At 38.6% G+C, this 15000-nt stretch overlaps 1 protein-coding gene across 4 annotated transcripts in view; it reads right to left on the bottom strand.

Moving 5' to 3' along the window:
* Window positions 1–15000, bottom strand: part of LOC138048988 (partner of Y14 and mago-like) — a 32265-nt gene that overhangs the window by 4987 nt on the left and 12278 nt on the right. For all 4 annotated transcript variants that reach the window (XM_068895071.1, XM_068895070.1, XM_068895072.1 and 1 more), the window contains one exon: window positions 13639–13706. In XM_068895071.1, coding sequence (XP_068751172.1) covers window positions 13639–13706 — 68 coding nt within the window. The remainder of the gene's footprint in view (window positions 1–13638; window positions 13707–15000) is intronic.

The raw sequence follows: 15000 nt of genomic DNA, 5'->3' as shown, positions 1-15000 counted from the left end.
CAATTCCAGAGCAGGACAGAGTAAAGGAAACCATAACCAAAGTCCTTGGAATACTCTGGAGCACTGTTGCAGATCAACTAGTAGTCAAAGGATCAAAACCAACAGAATGTTCCTCGAAAAGAGGAAATCCATCGCTACAGTCTTTGACCCATTGGGATTCTTTACTCCTGCAACTCCTCGAGGAAAACTCTTCCTTCAAGAATTATGGGCCTCGGAGAAAGAATGGGATGAGAAATTGGAAGAAGAGATGCTTCATAAATGGTTAAAAATTCAGAAAGAAAATGAATGTATCTCCATGGTAACCATTCCTATATATCTTCCTTTAAACTCGTCCATCTCGTCCAAACACGTGTTTTATGGCTGTTAGCGACTTCGGCGCCCGAAAAAAAAAAAATTGAAATCTGACTCTTCCGGTTTAATTTTCCCCACCACACATAGGCAAAAGTCATTCCCCACTACCCGGCACCCGGTTTCGATTTGATCGGCGCATTTCATGAGTGAAATCAATTGACCATTCGAAATTTTCTCTTACTAGTTAATCTTCCGAACTAGTGTTTCGTCTCTATCGATGGAGATCTCCTTTCCAAGCGGCGACTCGAGATTGAAATAAGCTTTCGTTTGTTTTTTCAAAGTAAACAAATTTCCTCTTTCGATTTCGGAGAAACATGTTCGTTTTCGTCGGATTGCGCCATTCAAGTGCAGAACTTGCGAATATCGTCATCCCCTTTTTGGCGCGAAACGCAAATAAAAACCTTGCAAGCCAGACAAGTCGACATCTCGCGACTTCCTCTTCCTAGTCCTCTTCGCGTCCGAAATATAACGATTCGCTCGCAAAAACATTTTCTCCTGGGATTCTCGTAACGTCGACTTGTGGCAAGTCTATATATTGGCATTTCTCCAATTAAAACGCGCATATTTTCTTAATTTGCTTAATTAAAAGATTTGAAAAGCCAAGTTCAGGGTTAAAAAAAAAAGCCTGAGATGACTCAATCCAAAGTGTTGTAGCATGAGGGCGTAAGGCCGTGAATAGGTATCACTTTCACATACACCGCTACCTGGGGTAATTGTGACGGTATATGAACGTAAAGATAACCTGTGAGCCTGTTCACTTCTTTGGGTAACGACCGAGTATTATGGCGGCGCGAGAGAAGAATGGACCGACGACAAGTCAAGAGATGTTATTAAACTTTGGACAACCCTCGATTTAATTCAGAAAATTTAGGGTTAGTTCTGCAGTGCGCAAAGTTATTTGGTTAAAGAACGAGGGAAAGTTAGAGCTTAATGGCTAATTAGCGTCTTCGATTTAAGCTGAAAACATGCCAGGAAAAAAAATCACTGCAAGAGGCGCGTTCTGTGATGAACAAGTCGTTTTATTTTTTATCATTGAGTAAAGTATGCTCAAAATATTCATGGTATTAAGGTTAAACAATAATTTACAGGGAGGTATTAATTTTCTTAAATGCATTTGCAAGACGCTTTGGTTCATCGATCAAGGATCACGGCTTTCGATTTTATGAAACAATAGCAATATTTGGTACCTCGGTTTGCCAAGCTACACAGCCGAAAATCAACTCCCTATTTGTTTATGTTCTTCAATCCCCTTAATTTTTTTGCTTTCATCCCCGATGGGCGCCTTTGCAACTTTTTTTACCGGATTCAAGGCATTTTGAAGCGCGATTAGCCGAGAACTTTCACCAATCTGGGTGTTCAGTGAACGAACCTTTTTGCCCCCTAAAAGATAATATTTAAAACAGCAGAAATGAATGAAGACAAAGATATTGTCCTCAAGCACTCGACCAGAGAAAAGACTCCTTGACAGCTGTATCCCACAATGAGATCAAAATCCGTTATTTGTAACCCTTGGGGAGACGACAAGCACATTTGCACCCAGGAAAATTTGGGAATTATATGTGAAAATCCCATCAAGTAACCTCTATCAGAACTATAGTAGCCGCATTCATCGGTTAACAAAGGGCGCCTCTTGTTTGTTCGGAAAGCGCATAAATAACGGACATGACACGACGAACACTTGGTCAATATTCATTGTCCTGCGAGGCCAGTACTGTATCACACTTCCGAGAAAAAATTAAGATCGAAAAATCCAAGCTACTGCCCTAAAATATAGCGATTATTCCACCTTGTCAGGGAGGGAGGCTACTGTGCGGAATGTTAGTTTGGGTATCAACCGTCTTTCTCCCCGTGTGCACTTTAGCACGATTTTAGTCCTACTTCTTTTGTTGTGCATACATTAAATATACTTGTAGATAACTTTTTATGAAAGGTCCAGCTGAAAAAATTAAAAGTACCGGATCCGTGGGAGATCTAACCAATAAATAATTTGACTGAAAACAAAATAATAATGTAATGCTGGCTGTAAGGCTATGAGGATATATATCTTTTTGTTTAAACAACATTTCGTCACGATCGGCCTGACTTCTTCAGGGAGTTAAATGATTTGAAATTTAATAGGCCTTCCGACAAGCGACATGGCCGAAAAAGTAGCGACAGCACTGAAAGTGAAATCGCGACAAACGACATCCTTACTTTAAATTTCCGACAGCAATGGTCACAGCAACGTGAAACATTGACAAAGCACCGACACGAGATATTTTAAAATTCAGATAAGCGACACAGGCCCCCCCACCCCCTCCCCCTGCTAAGGCCTATCTTAACGATGGCCTGTTTCAACCTTGACCCACCGAATTTTGTTTGATTCAGTCTATATAGGTGTTGAAAAGACTAGAAAGTGTGGCACATCTAGCGACTGAATTACCACCCACTTTGAAAAAAAAAAATGTACAAAATTGTCACCTGATCATCATAATCAACCGTATATGATAAATGACTGAGTGGAATTGTTGTTGTACTTTTTTTTTTTGCCTTTCACCGGAAATTTTACTGATTACGAAAATTCTAGTCATACCATTTGCCGCAAACACAAAGACGTTTCTGAAGGTGTGGCGTAAATTGCAGTTTCATATTTGCACGCGGCAAACAACACGTCACGTGCGCATCACGCAAGCTTTCGAGCTACCTTGGTGCTCTGGCCTCAGGACCGTTTCTCGAAAGTCCCGAAACTTTACGGCATTTTCGAGTGTCACAATTCCCTTTGTAGCGCAAGAACGGAGAGGATTTAAGTCGTCAAACTTCACAGTCATTTTTGTTACCTTGAAAAATTGTTAAAAGATCGGCTTTCCAAGTTTCACAAATGGCTTTTCGAGCCCGAAAAGTTTTCGGGACTTCCGAGAAACGGGCCCCTGGTTTTTTTCTTTTGTATCCAACAAATTCAGTCTCCTTACGAGTGCAAAATCCAAGCCTGTGTCCAAAAAATCTTTGCAAAAATTATTCTCGTGTACTTTTGCTGAACTACATATATAGTCACAGCCATTACACCTCCTTGGAAAGATCATAAACAGCGGTTGCCTGCAGACATCATAAGACGATTCCGGAAAAAAACAGCAATAACAATGGGGTAGTGTTTTTATTTTTAGTAACACAGTTATTTTATTAAGGGGTGGCAACAGTAAAATAGATCAAAATAAAGGCACAATTCTGAAGAAGACCATTCCCTAGCACGCAAAATGTTAGACATTGGCGAAAAAGTAAGAGAGGCGATTTTAAGTTGTCCCTAGTGTTATCAAGGACAGTAGTTTGTTTTGACTCATCCAGCTGTTTTGCTGTTACTTGATCTCATCGTATTTGTCATTAAGAGTAAGTTTTTCTTAAGAGCGCTGTTAACAGTTTGACAAAGGTCTCGCGTGGCATCAGCCTTCCAAATACTTTTGTCATTTACAAGTTTAATGACAACTCCTTATACTAATAATAGCGTCGATCGAAACGGGCATGGAATGCTTGAAATTATAAAGCCCTGAAAGTTGATATTTGGTAAATGACCTTAAAAAATACGTGAAATGAGAGAGTTCTCTTTGAAACATCTCCCTCTCTTTAGAACCCATTTATCGGAAGCTCTTTAAGAACTTAGGTGTTGCACATCTTTCTCCATCAATCCTTCTACTCAATTCGGAAAGAGGTCCCTATCATGAACAGGGCAAAACGCCGTCGCAGTTACAAGGGAGGAGAGGGATGCTCGCTGATTTTGGTCTCACTATGGGTGTACAGTACAACGTTCCTGTCACCACTGGTGAACTTACGAGTAATAACTATGGATGAAAATATACTCCAAAAAGAAAGTACTTGGGGACAATATCTTTGTTATCATTTGAAAAAAAATTTAGTAGTTTTACTTTTCTCTTAGTATAAGTTTGTGTTTGGTAAGGGCAAAAATTCTCGGACAAGCCACATTTCCACAACTTACATGAATGACAAATGCAAGGAAGTTTTTGCTGCTGTGAAGCATTGCTTAAACCACAGTGTTGTCATTTGTAGCGCGTTACTGCCTATAATTAAGTTAAACACATTTTGTCAGACCTTCTGGACTTTTGTTCCCTATAACGCATTATAAAAACAAGCCAAGCTTTCATTGAAACGCTCGCCTCTCGCCTGAGGTTTCTTTCCTGTCGTTTGATTATAATCCTTCTCAGAGGGACCGGGATCAGCCTTTTCCTTTTTCATGTCCCCCCCCCCCCCCCACCCTCTCCCCCTTTCCTCGGAGCCTCCTAAACAACCGGGGTATCTGGAGAATCGCATGTTGATGATACAAAATTAACAAGCCATAAACAGCTGTGAAAATTATAGTTTTTTCATATGTCCAAATAGTCAGACGTTCGACTGCTACAGATTTTGTCAGTTTAACTTCTCCATTGGGCTTCAGTTGGAACAAAACATTTTGTTTGTGAAAAAGACTCTTGAAACCCCCAACGATACCACACAAATCAAAAGGCATGGTGCAACGAAGTTGTTTGTTTTTTTTTTCAGATAGAAAAAAAAGATTTTTTTCATTCTCTTCCGGCATAAGCTAGGTCAAGGGTACTAAATTCGCAGATAAACAAACGAATTTTCAGGCGAAAGTCACTGAATGAAAATTTCATTCCCGCATTTATTTTTTTTACGATATTCCAGATAAAAATTCGAAATAGTTTCATAATAACTGCCTGGGACATCATTGATTCGCCGTTTTAAGTCGGCTCTTAGCAAATGCCAAGGAAAGCCGAAAACGGAAGTTGCCCTTTCAACCATTACCCTTGACCGCATCACTTGGAATGCTGACTATTTAGCACACACTGCCTGCCCCATGAAGGATTAGTTTCGATTACCTTTATCAAACACGTATGCGCGTATGTCCAACAAAAATCCACACTGCATTCTCTCGAGGCTCAGCAATTTGAAGTTATTTTCAAGATTGATCATTACAAGATTTCATTACATTACCGCTTGCGCAGTGCCGCTTCGATATCTTGCTTCATTTGATTATTTCAACCATTTGCACGCGTCTGGTCACGTGCGCACTTTTCCCCTGCACATGTTGCCTGTTACTCTACTTTGCTAAAAATATGCTGACTTCTTTTACCTCTCATATACGTACTCAATTTACATTCATTTGCAATAAACTATCGAAGCCCCATTATCCTTGATTCTTGGGTTTAAATATGAAACCGAAGCTTGCGAACTTAGCTACTGCAAGAAAATAACAACAAACTATCCAAGGAAAAGAGGCACTCAGAGATAGAAAAGGCTCTCTCTACTAACCTCCGCACGAATCATCCCAAATGATCTTAACAATAATACCTTTCAAATTTGAGTAGTTTTTCCTGCCTTAAGCTTTAGGATTCAATGACGTATCGAACTTACGAACTGACACAAACGCTCTCAAATTAAAATCTAGAAAAAACCTGTTGCTTTATTTTTACAATGGTTTATGTCTCCGAGTCATTTCCTAACACAGTGACCCATGCCTATGTGAACCTCAATACCAAACATTGTTCTTCTCTGTAAGACAATTTAGAAGAAATGTAATCATCGAAAATAAGAAAGGTTCAAAGGACAAACTTTGAAACAAATTTGACTGAGCCCTCCCCATCCGTGAAATACTTTGGATGCAAGATTACGGAGTTTGCTTCACGAAATGGTCGCCTTACGCCTCGAGTTTGCCGTGTTTTTTAAATATTTATTTTGCTGTCGAATGTCATAGGATAACTCTACGTTAGAAATCTTACCGCAGTGGAAACTTACACCGACAAAATCGAAGTTGCACGGGGTGCTGTCAGCCTAACTTAATCCCCCCCACACCCCTCCGCCCCTATCGAAAAATCTACCATTATCTTTTTCCTTATGGTTAAATTACGTCTTGTGACTTCTTCTGACCAATCACATGTAAGAGAAATCAATGATAGACTGCAGCAGGAAACAAAATGTGATTGTAGTGAAGTTCATAGGTCACTCAACAGACGAGCTGCTCGAACTAGATAGTGAAGTCAATCAGCTCTGAAATCGAAAGTGTCCTTCCTCTAATCGACCGTTAAGAAGAAACAAGACCAGTCTTTAGCCCAAGAGCTCAACTAAATCAAAGGTAGGAGGCGCAACTCATGTTTAGGAAAAAAACAATCTAGGATCATCGTGTTTCATGAGACAAACTGTCACAATTTCGCAATGAGTTTTTTTTGTGACACGTCTATAAGCAAGCAAAAGTTTTAACACGCGTTTGCATGAGTTACCATTTCACTTGCAACAGAGTTATCGACAATTCTACACTGGCACGAAGAATGCGGGTTTTATCGTTTGTTCTCGATGTTTCTGAAAAAAAAAAAAAAAAACACACTGGCGCACCATAAAAGGAAATGCTCACGACCCGCCCCCACTCCACCCTTCTCCACCCCCAGTACCTTCCCTGGCGGGCACCAATCAATGCCAAGGTGGATCGTGATTCAAGACACGTAAACACACAAGTAAACGCCACTTTCGATCATCTTTCCTGCTGTGAGTGTTGAACATGCTTAAAGATAGACATAATACCACAATAAAAAGCCCTTCCATCGCGGCAGGAAGGCACCCACTTTGCGTCAAGTCAAAACGTGGTCACCTATCCGCTGTTCGATTGTAACTTAATGCAAAGCTATCGGAAACGCGGGGCTTTTGTTCTGGGGTACTAGAAATATGCCAATCCTTAAGTAACTTTACAACTGAATGAAAGCACTGCTTTCCTCAACTGCTGTTTATTAAAATGTTTGTTGTGCAAGATAATTCTAACTTTGGAGTTGAACGACAAAAAACCGTAAGTATGACCAGTCAAATTAAAGCGACTGAGAGGTACGTTTCCGTCTGGTCCGATTCATTGTGTTTTTCAGAGGATTTACCTTGAGGCTGCAGACAAAAACCTGTTAAGGGTGTGACCAATGACAAAAACCATCAAGCAATTGGCGTGCAAAATTTAGTTTGAAAGTCGCTTGCCTACCACACAATTAATAAATAATTATACAAGAAAATGCTAAACGAAGAAAGTAAAAGCGAGAACGAAGGTGGCAAAAGGTAGGAACGAAAAAATGCGCATTCCTTTATGAAGCTTCTGGGGAAGAGTAAGATGGCGTTCCTTGTGTGTTATATGACTGTAAATCACTGCAATTTAATTTCTTTTATTTTAAACAGTATCTTAAGTTTTTACTTACACATTCACTGCATCACAAAAAAAATAGGAGAACAAAGAAACAAGATTCAGTCATTAAAGAACCCCAAATTGCTTGTTGGATAAACCAAGGCCCGTTTGTTGTAAGAATTACCGGAATCTCTAAGAAATAAAAGTTCCCCCTCAAATTAAACGCTAAGACAGTAATTTCATAATCAGAAAATCATAGTTTACTTTATCCCCGGCTCGAATGCGTTTAAAAAGAATGCCCAATGAAAAAAGTTCCTTGCTTTCGTAAAGGCGAGAGGGCGAGGCAGAAAGCCAAACTCCAAATGCGCTCTTCCATTTTCCTTTTAATTTGCCTTGAAACCCTCGCATTCGAGCCCCCCTATTCCTTCCTCCAATCTTTCCATTCTCTCTCGCGGATTTCTCTTTCGCAAATTACTAACGTCCTGTATTGCTGGATAAATCTTACAGTGTCCTCTGGTAAAGAAGGTGAAAAAGCATCACTTTAGGACTTTATGACTAATCTGGATTTATCGATACAACCTTTCCTTCAATACTTTAAAACTTATATTAATGGTTGACCCGTCAGCAAAATAAAATAACGGAAGCAAACAATGTAAACCGAGTTAAAAGACTACATTACTCTAAATTTGTAAATGTTCTCAGGAAAAGTTAATCCATCCGCTCTCTTTGTCCTAAACTTAGGAACGAAGGCGTCAAACTTGAATATACTCCGTCCGCTATACGCCAAGAAGCGGTTTAATTGTAGATGAACCATTAGCAAGGCTTTTCGTGTTTTTGCTAACGGGCAAATAAAACATCCTTTGAAAGGTAAGCTTTTCATGCTATTTTCTCCTTAGTGAAACTTTAAACTTGGGGCACAGAAGTACATCGTGAGACAAAAATTACATGAGATAAACCCTCTAAATTTTAAAAAACTCTGTTCAAGTGGTGATGTACAAATTTAGTTGTCTCTATGTGCAGGACAGGAAAACAGTAAATTTGCCACCACTGTCTTCCTTGCACACCCTCAAGTCAAGTCAATTTTTATTTTAAGTCAGACAAATATTATTTACAGAAAATTAATATTAAGACAATTACAAGATCTAAAAACAACGTAATCACAGATAACCGTAAAACACAACAATCATGCGAAAGTTTGGGACACCTAAATGGTTTAGGGAAATAATCGAGTAGATGACCCAAAGGAAAATAAAATACATAAGGAATACGCCGGTGAAACAACAATTTAGTACAAAAATATTACTTTGTGGACTAACTACTACTAACTTCCAAAATAACCAGCGATCATCGAATTTTTTGTTTTTTTTCTAAATTTGGGAAAAGGAGTAATTTGTTTAATATTATTCAGTAAATGAATTCCAAAGGAAAATAACAGTGTAACAAAGGGAACGAATACGATAATTATTGAGTAGTTTGAACTGAAGGAACAAAAAGATCTTGATTTAGCGACTGACGGGTAGCGTACGAACGAACAGAGGATATTTGCTTGGAATAATCAGAAAAACAATAAGGAGTTATTTTATGAAGCCACTGATAAACAAAGGAAAGGATTTCTAAGTGAATTATATCACAAAATTTTAACAAATTAAGAGATTTTTGAATTGGTTCTGATTGTGATACAGGTTCTCAAAATGTCATAATTCTAACTATTCGTTTTTGTAAGATGTTGACTGGCATTAAATAAGTTGGATATGTTAGATCCTATACATGAATACCATATGTAAGAAAGGGATAGATTGACTACTTAATATTTGAGAGTGAGGTCCAGTTACAACAAAATCTCAAACTGAGGCTTTGCCGTATTGCGAGGTCAATACAGTAAAGATAGGCCGAGGTTTAAGATTTTGATGTAACGACCGAACAGTCAAGGTTATTAAGTTGTTTATTATATAGTAACAGAACGGCTCTAAAAAAGAAAAAAACTAATCTGCAAATCCCTAATCGGCCAGTGGGCATTATGGGAGAATGATTTAATCAAGTGAAGCTATGATCCGCAGTTCAATATATGATTCATTTCATATATCATTTCGTTCATTGAACTTGTTTAATGTTGGCTCCGTCAATTTACCTTATAGGGTTTTAACTTTTTAGAGTGAAAGAAAATATAATTAGTCTTCAGGTCACTAAGTGCTAATCTGGTGGATTTCATCCATTCTGAAACTGCTTTCAGCTCATAATTCAACTTCGATTCGAGATCATTAAGATTCTTGGATGAACAATAGATATTAGTGTCATCAGCAAACAGGTGAGACATCAGCATTTGTGAAATGTTTGGTAAACCATAAACATGTAACAGAAATTGCAGAGTCCTTGAGTGCCATAACAACAACAGGTTACAGGTAGTGGATCAGACACATGACCAGACAGACACAAACCTTTCTCTGTTTGAAAGATAGGACTTAAATACCTCTCACTCCATAGTGATGTAATTTCAATAAGAGATTTTTTTTTAAGTCAGTGAAGATTCCACAGCCAAACTCATTATTATCAATAGAATGACGAATAGATTCAGTAATACTCATAAGTGCATGATTCATTGAATACTTCTGCCAAAGGCCAAACTGGAGTGAGTAAAGAATGTTATGATATTCAAGGTAACCACAAAGGCAATGGTTATAAATTAATTGCTTTTTCAAAGATTTTACTAAAAATCGATAGGACTGAAATTGGCCTACAGTTGTCTTTGTCTTGCCTGGAACCTTTCTTGAAAACTGGAGTCAATTTAGCTAATTTATGTTTACTAGGGAAGGTGTCATTGAGAAAAAAAATAGTTGATTAAAGATGATGGGAGTTAAACCTATTCACTCCTCATGGACCCCAGCTGACAAGTAAAATCGTCTGGTGTTAGATAGAGTAAAATCTGCCGAGTCTCACTCCCAGGTGTCCATGGGGAACCGGGACACTGTAGGGACCCATGAATTTGTTGTTATTCATTTGAGAATGTAAGATTCAACTTCACAAGAAGTAACAGGAGAAAGAAATATTGACTCAGGGAAAGTGGCCTTTCATAAAAGAGGTAGCACTGACAGGAATTCTCTCGAGGAATATCTCAATCAGTATTTTTACCCACATTAACAACTATCTCTTTGTTCTCCCGCCTGTTCTTCCTTTCGCTTCCTCTTTGCACGCCTGTTGTCAACTTTATTTATGGGTAACACACAACAGCAATCACTGAAAAACTTAGTGGCCCTCTAAAGAGTTTTTTGGTTTGTTATCAGGTATTTTGTAGGTGTTTTAGAAGTCCCCAGGGATATTTCCATTGAGTTATCACGCTATTTAAGCAGATAGCAAGTTTTAGTTGTACTGTCGCAATTCGATACTGACGTTCTCAGCTAGTTTCCCATGGTTCTTGTTAAAATGCTCTCAGCCAAGGGCCTTCTTGTCCTTCGTCGGGCGAATCCACTGTTCTGGAGGAAAGCAGCAGCTCAGAGCCGGTCCAGCGCGTTTTTAGCCTCTTTGAAGATTATTTAAATTGCGTTGCTTTAACCAAAAGGAAATCAGGTGGAAGGAAGATCTAAAATCGCGAAAGACGGCTCGGGGTTCAAGTTCAAAGGGAACAGAATTCAATTTGAGCTTATCGCGCGCCCATCTAGACCAAGTTTCTCTCAGCTATCGGCGTCAACATAGGTCATCCAGACGAGATTCGTAAGCTAGCTTCAGATGGTGGAGAACGATTTAAGAAACGGCGAAAGTTAATATTTGAGTTTGCCGACCGAAACAAGAGTGTTTGGTGGTAGTTCAACTGTACGAGTAAGCTGTTTTGGCTTCAGATTCTGAAAACGTAGGACGTTTACGCAAGGCGAAGAATGCAGCTGAAAACAAGTGGAACGAGTCGAGACAAAGACAAGGAGTCTCGAAGAAGCTTAAATCTATTTCCCTTTATTGACAATCAGCTTTTTTTCTTGGTAAGATCTTAATTTTATTATATGTGCGCTTAATTATGCGCTTCCTGTACTTTGTGAATCTCATCGAATGGTTGGATTGAAGTTGTTTCTTGAAAATTTTAGAATTTTACGTTCGTTTGAGCCTAGCGAATTAGAAAGTAACTTTAATTAAATCCACGACGACTCAATTTTACACTAAAATCGTTTATTTCCACAACTGGGTTCCACTGAATAAAAAGCTACCTTCAAATAAACTTTGTGGGGTTTATGGAAGCATAAGTTTGTTTTCAGTATTCCTTGTATAAGACTTGACTTGGGACAGTCATGAAAAAACAATATATGATGTTGAAAACTCGAGTGTATAGAAGCAAAAGCATCACTTTTATAAGCATAACAGTCACCCATCTCACCAAGGACGATCCGAGTTCATCACGTTTTGACTCGGTTGTCAAGTCGCGCAAGATTTTATACAGCACAACACATTTCATTTCTAGTCCTTGATAGCAGACTTTACGCCACCCTTCATAAACTGAGGATGCGAGGTCCTCGATTCTAAGGCGGCGACATTTTAAGTCTTAAGGATAAAACCATAGAGCGTTAAACTCTACCATTTGAATACGTCGTGCAAATGCTAAAGAGGAGTACGTTCTGCTGCTTATGCATCGTTGTTATAACTATTCAGTTGGTTCTATATTATTGCCAATTCAGTTTTTGATGCCATGAGGCTCTCATTTTTAAATCAGTGTACAACACGTTTTCACCAATTCTGTCCAACTTAAAACAATGGGGCATTTTTTAACAAAGAGGAACTGAAAGGTCGAAGTACACTTAACGTAGTCTTCCTTCTGCGAATTGAATATTAGCGGATTGATCAAAGTGAAGGGACAACGTTTACTTTCCGATTTTAAAAAAAAGGCTAGCAATACGCATAGAATGGAAAACCGGAGATTGAGAAAGTTGCAAATCCGCAATTTCCATCGATTGGGTACAGTTGTTGATCACTGTTTTCTCAAGTTCAAAGAGTGTTTACTTGGTTGACAAGTAACGTGATTTGAACGTGACTTAATACAACTAAGTAGCCATAAGAAATCTTTTAAGACTCTAGAAATGAAGCTACAATGATGAGATTGTTTGAACGTTAATACTCCAGGAGAAGTACCAGGTCGTCGAAGTTTACTCTTATAATGCAAGATACTTTGGGACGAAAAGTCGAACATGACAAAAAGATGTCATGGTTTTATCAACATTCATTTATCTGTTGAAAACTGAGTGTCAGTGGTTCATAAGGACTTGATGCACCGATTTCCGCATTCCAAAGCGTGGAGGAATGTGGTAATGGTTTAGAGATGGATAAATATGAATTAAATGTCATGTTCCTTGCAGAATCAAACCTTTGCTAACCCAAAGAAAAAGCTGCACTCAAAGGCTTTTGGTACGCAGTAAGATTTGTGTTAATCAAGACGTGTTTCAATCGCAAAGCTCCAAAGTAATCGCATCCAGGTGCACGAATGCACGCAATGTCAGGCTCGTCTACGTGATGTTGTTAACAGTGCAGCGAATTCCATGAATTTGTGCAATGAAATCGTCTTAAAGTTGAGACCACAAACATAAAAATATAAAGCAAGTGATGGGTGTGTGCTTTTTTTTCCATTTCTGTGGTGGTGTTGAATATTTTTTTGTACAAAGCAAAGTTATTACCCTGGACGAGGGCCAAAAAACGTAGCCAGTAAATGAATGCTCCTGGGAAAAGGATTTACAGCAACGGAAATGCGAAGTCGTGCCAATGTGCACTTGGTTGATGAGAGATCGTTTGCTTTTTTTGTTGGCGATTTCTTTTTTGCGACTGGAATTTGCCCTCCAGGAAAATTTGGATCTCAAAGAGTCGTGAAGAAATAAACGCGTCATGGGTGCTTAATTTCGGAGAATGTTCGATTGATGCTCACATTCACAGTGACAACGGACTTAAGGTACATGTTGCATTTGCCAGTCAAACTGAATATCGCGTACGTTTCTACTGCATGTCACCGACACATTACCCAAGTGGGCGTCTGCCCACTGAGACCTCAAAAACTCTGGAGTTGGTCGTTTTAGAACTATTTCTTTTATCTTGCAACAGCATTAAATACCTTTCAATCAATACATGGAGAGAGCTTTAGGGCTTGAGCATAAGGAAAGTACTTAATTTACCCGTTTTTAAAAATTTCTTACCTGACACCAGCAGCCTTATCTTGAGCAATCCAGAGCTGCTGTCGTAGACGTGCTGCAAGGTCATGGTCCTGTGAGTTAAAAAAAAAAAGAAACGTTTCTTCATTCTTTCAAAACGTTAATTGTTCTCTGCTGTAGATGGCTAAAAGGCAACTATACCCTGCGAGAAATACTGAAATGCCAGCGTGGCAAACATTTCAATTGCAGTGGAAGTCATTTCTTGATAGAGATACGAAATCTTTAAAGCAAAGCCGTGAGTCAGTTTAGATGTGGATCATATATAACCAGTAGAGTTGATCGACATCCAATATTGTATCAGTTAGTCAGTATAGTCCCACTTTGCTTAACAGACTCGAGAAAATGACATCTCTATGCAAAGCACTGATAGCTATGTTGTAGAAGTCCGTTAAGGCTCTTTTGTCTTGTCAGTGGATCTCTTCGCTTGATGTTTTTCAACATTCAACACTGAGTTAACTTATTAATTAATAAATTTACAACAAATGAAGAAATATATAAAAGCTTCAAAGGTTTTCTAGGGCAGCAGAAAAAATAACAAGGTCAACTAACTGATGACAAGTTCTAACTTACTATAAAACGGAAAAGTGAATATTTACATATATGCTTATATATCTTTTAAGATATAATAATAACAATTGTCAATCAATGAAAAGAAGCCCATTTGTTATTTTCCTTGCTGTTACCATAAGTTTCAATGCGACATTGCGAGCTTCACAGGAGAAGTAATCCCTTAACATTTGCATGGACCTCTTTAAGCTTACAGCACCAAATAAAAAATTACCCATTAAAAAAGACATATCCAATTGCAGTGAGTGAGGCGGAAAATTATTAGCTGGTCTCAAACGAAGTAGGATGGCCATACTCGTTTAGTAATAATCTGGGATAATAACTTTCGCCCTTAGCTAAAATGTCATCGCAATGCCAGAATAGAAGTAAAAGATCTTCAGAATGGCTGCCACAAAGGTGCAGTCGGCAATGTCTTTAAAACCGATTCGTGTCCAACAGTTGTTAGTCGGCAAAATTCCATGAAAAACCTAAAATGAAAGTTGACTAGTTTCGTACTATGGTGCAAGAAAATGCTAATTTATATACATTTCTCCACCCTGGTTTAGAACACTTATCCGTAAGCTTTTTGTAAACTAGTCCATTTGCTTTCTGCCTCACAAAAAAATGAAGAAGTCATCTAGTTTGAGAATGGTTTTGCCTTGGCTAGGTCTTTTGGGTTTGATGCAACAAACCTAACTCCAGACATGAGACCCAAAAAAGTTAACGCTTGTACTTTCACCCATTTTTTCGGTACTTCCTCCAAAGAAGAGAACTTGTTATCTCTCATTAAATGTTTTACTT

Source organism: Montipora capricornis, chromosome 5, assembly GCF_036669925.1.
Source record: "Montipora capricornis isolate CH-2021 chromosome 5, ASM3666992v2, whole genome shotgun sequence".
NCBI lineage: Eukaryota > Metazoa > Cnidaria > Anthozoa > Scleractinia > Acroporidae > Montipora > Montipora capricornis.
This window is presented reverse-complemented; position numbering and strand designations above follow the sequence as displayed.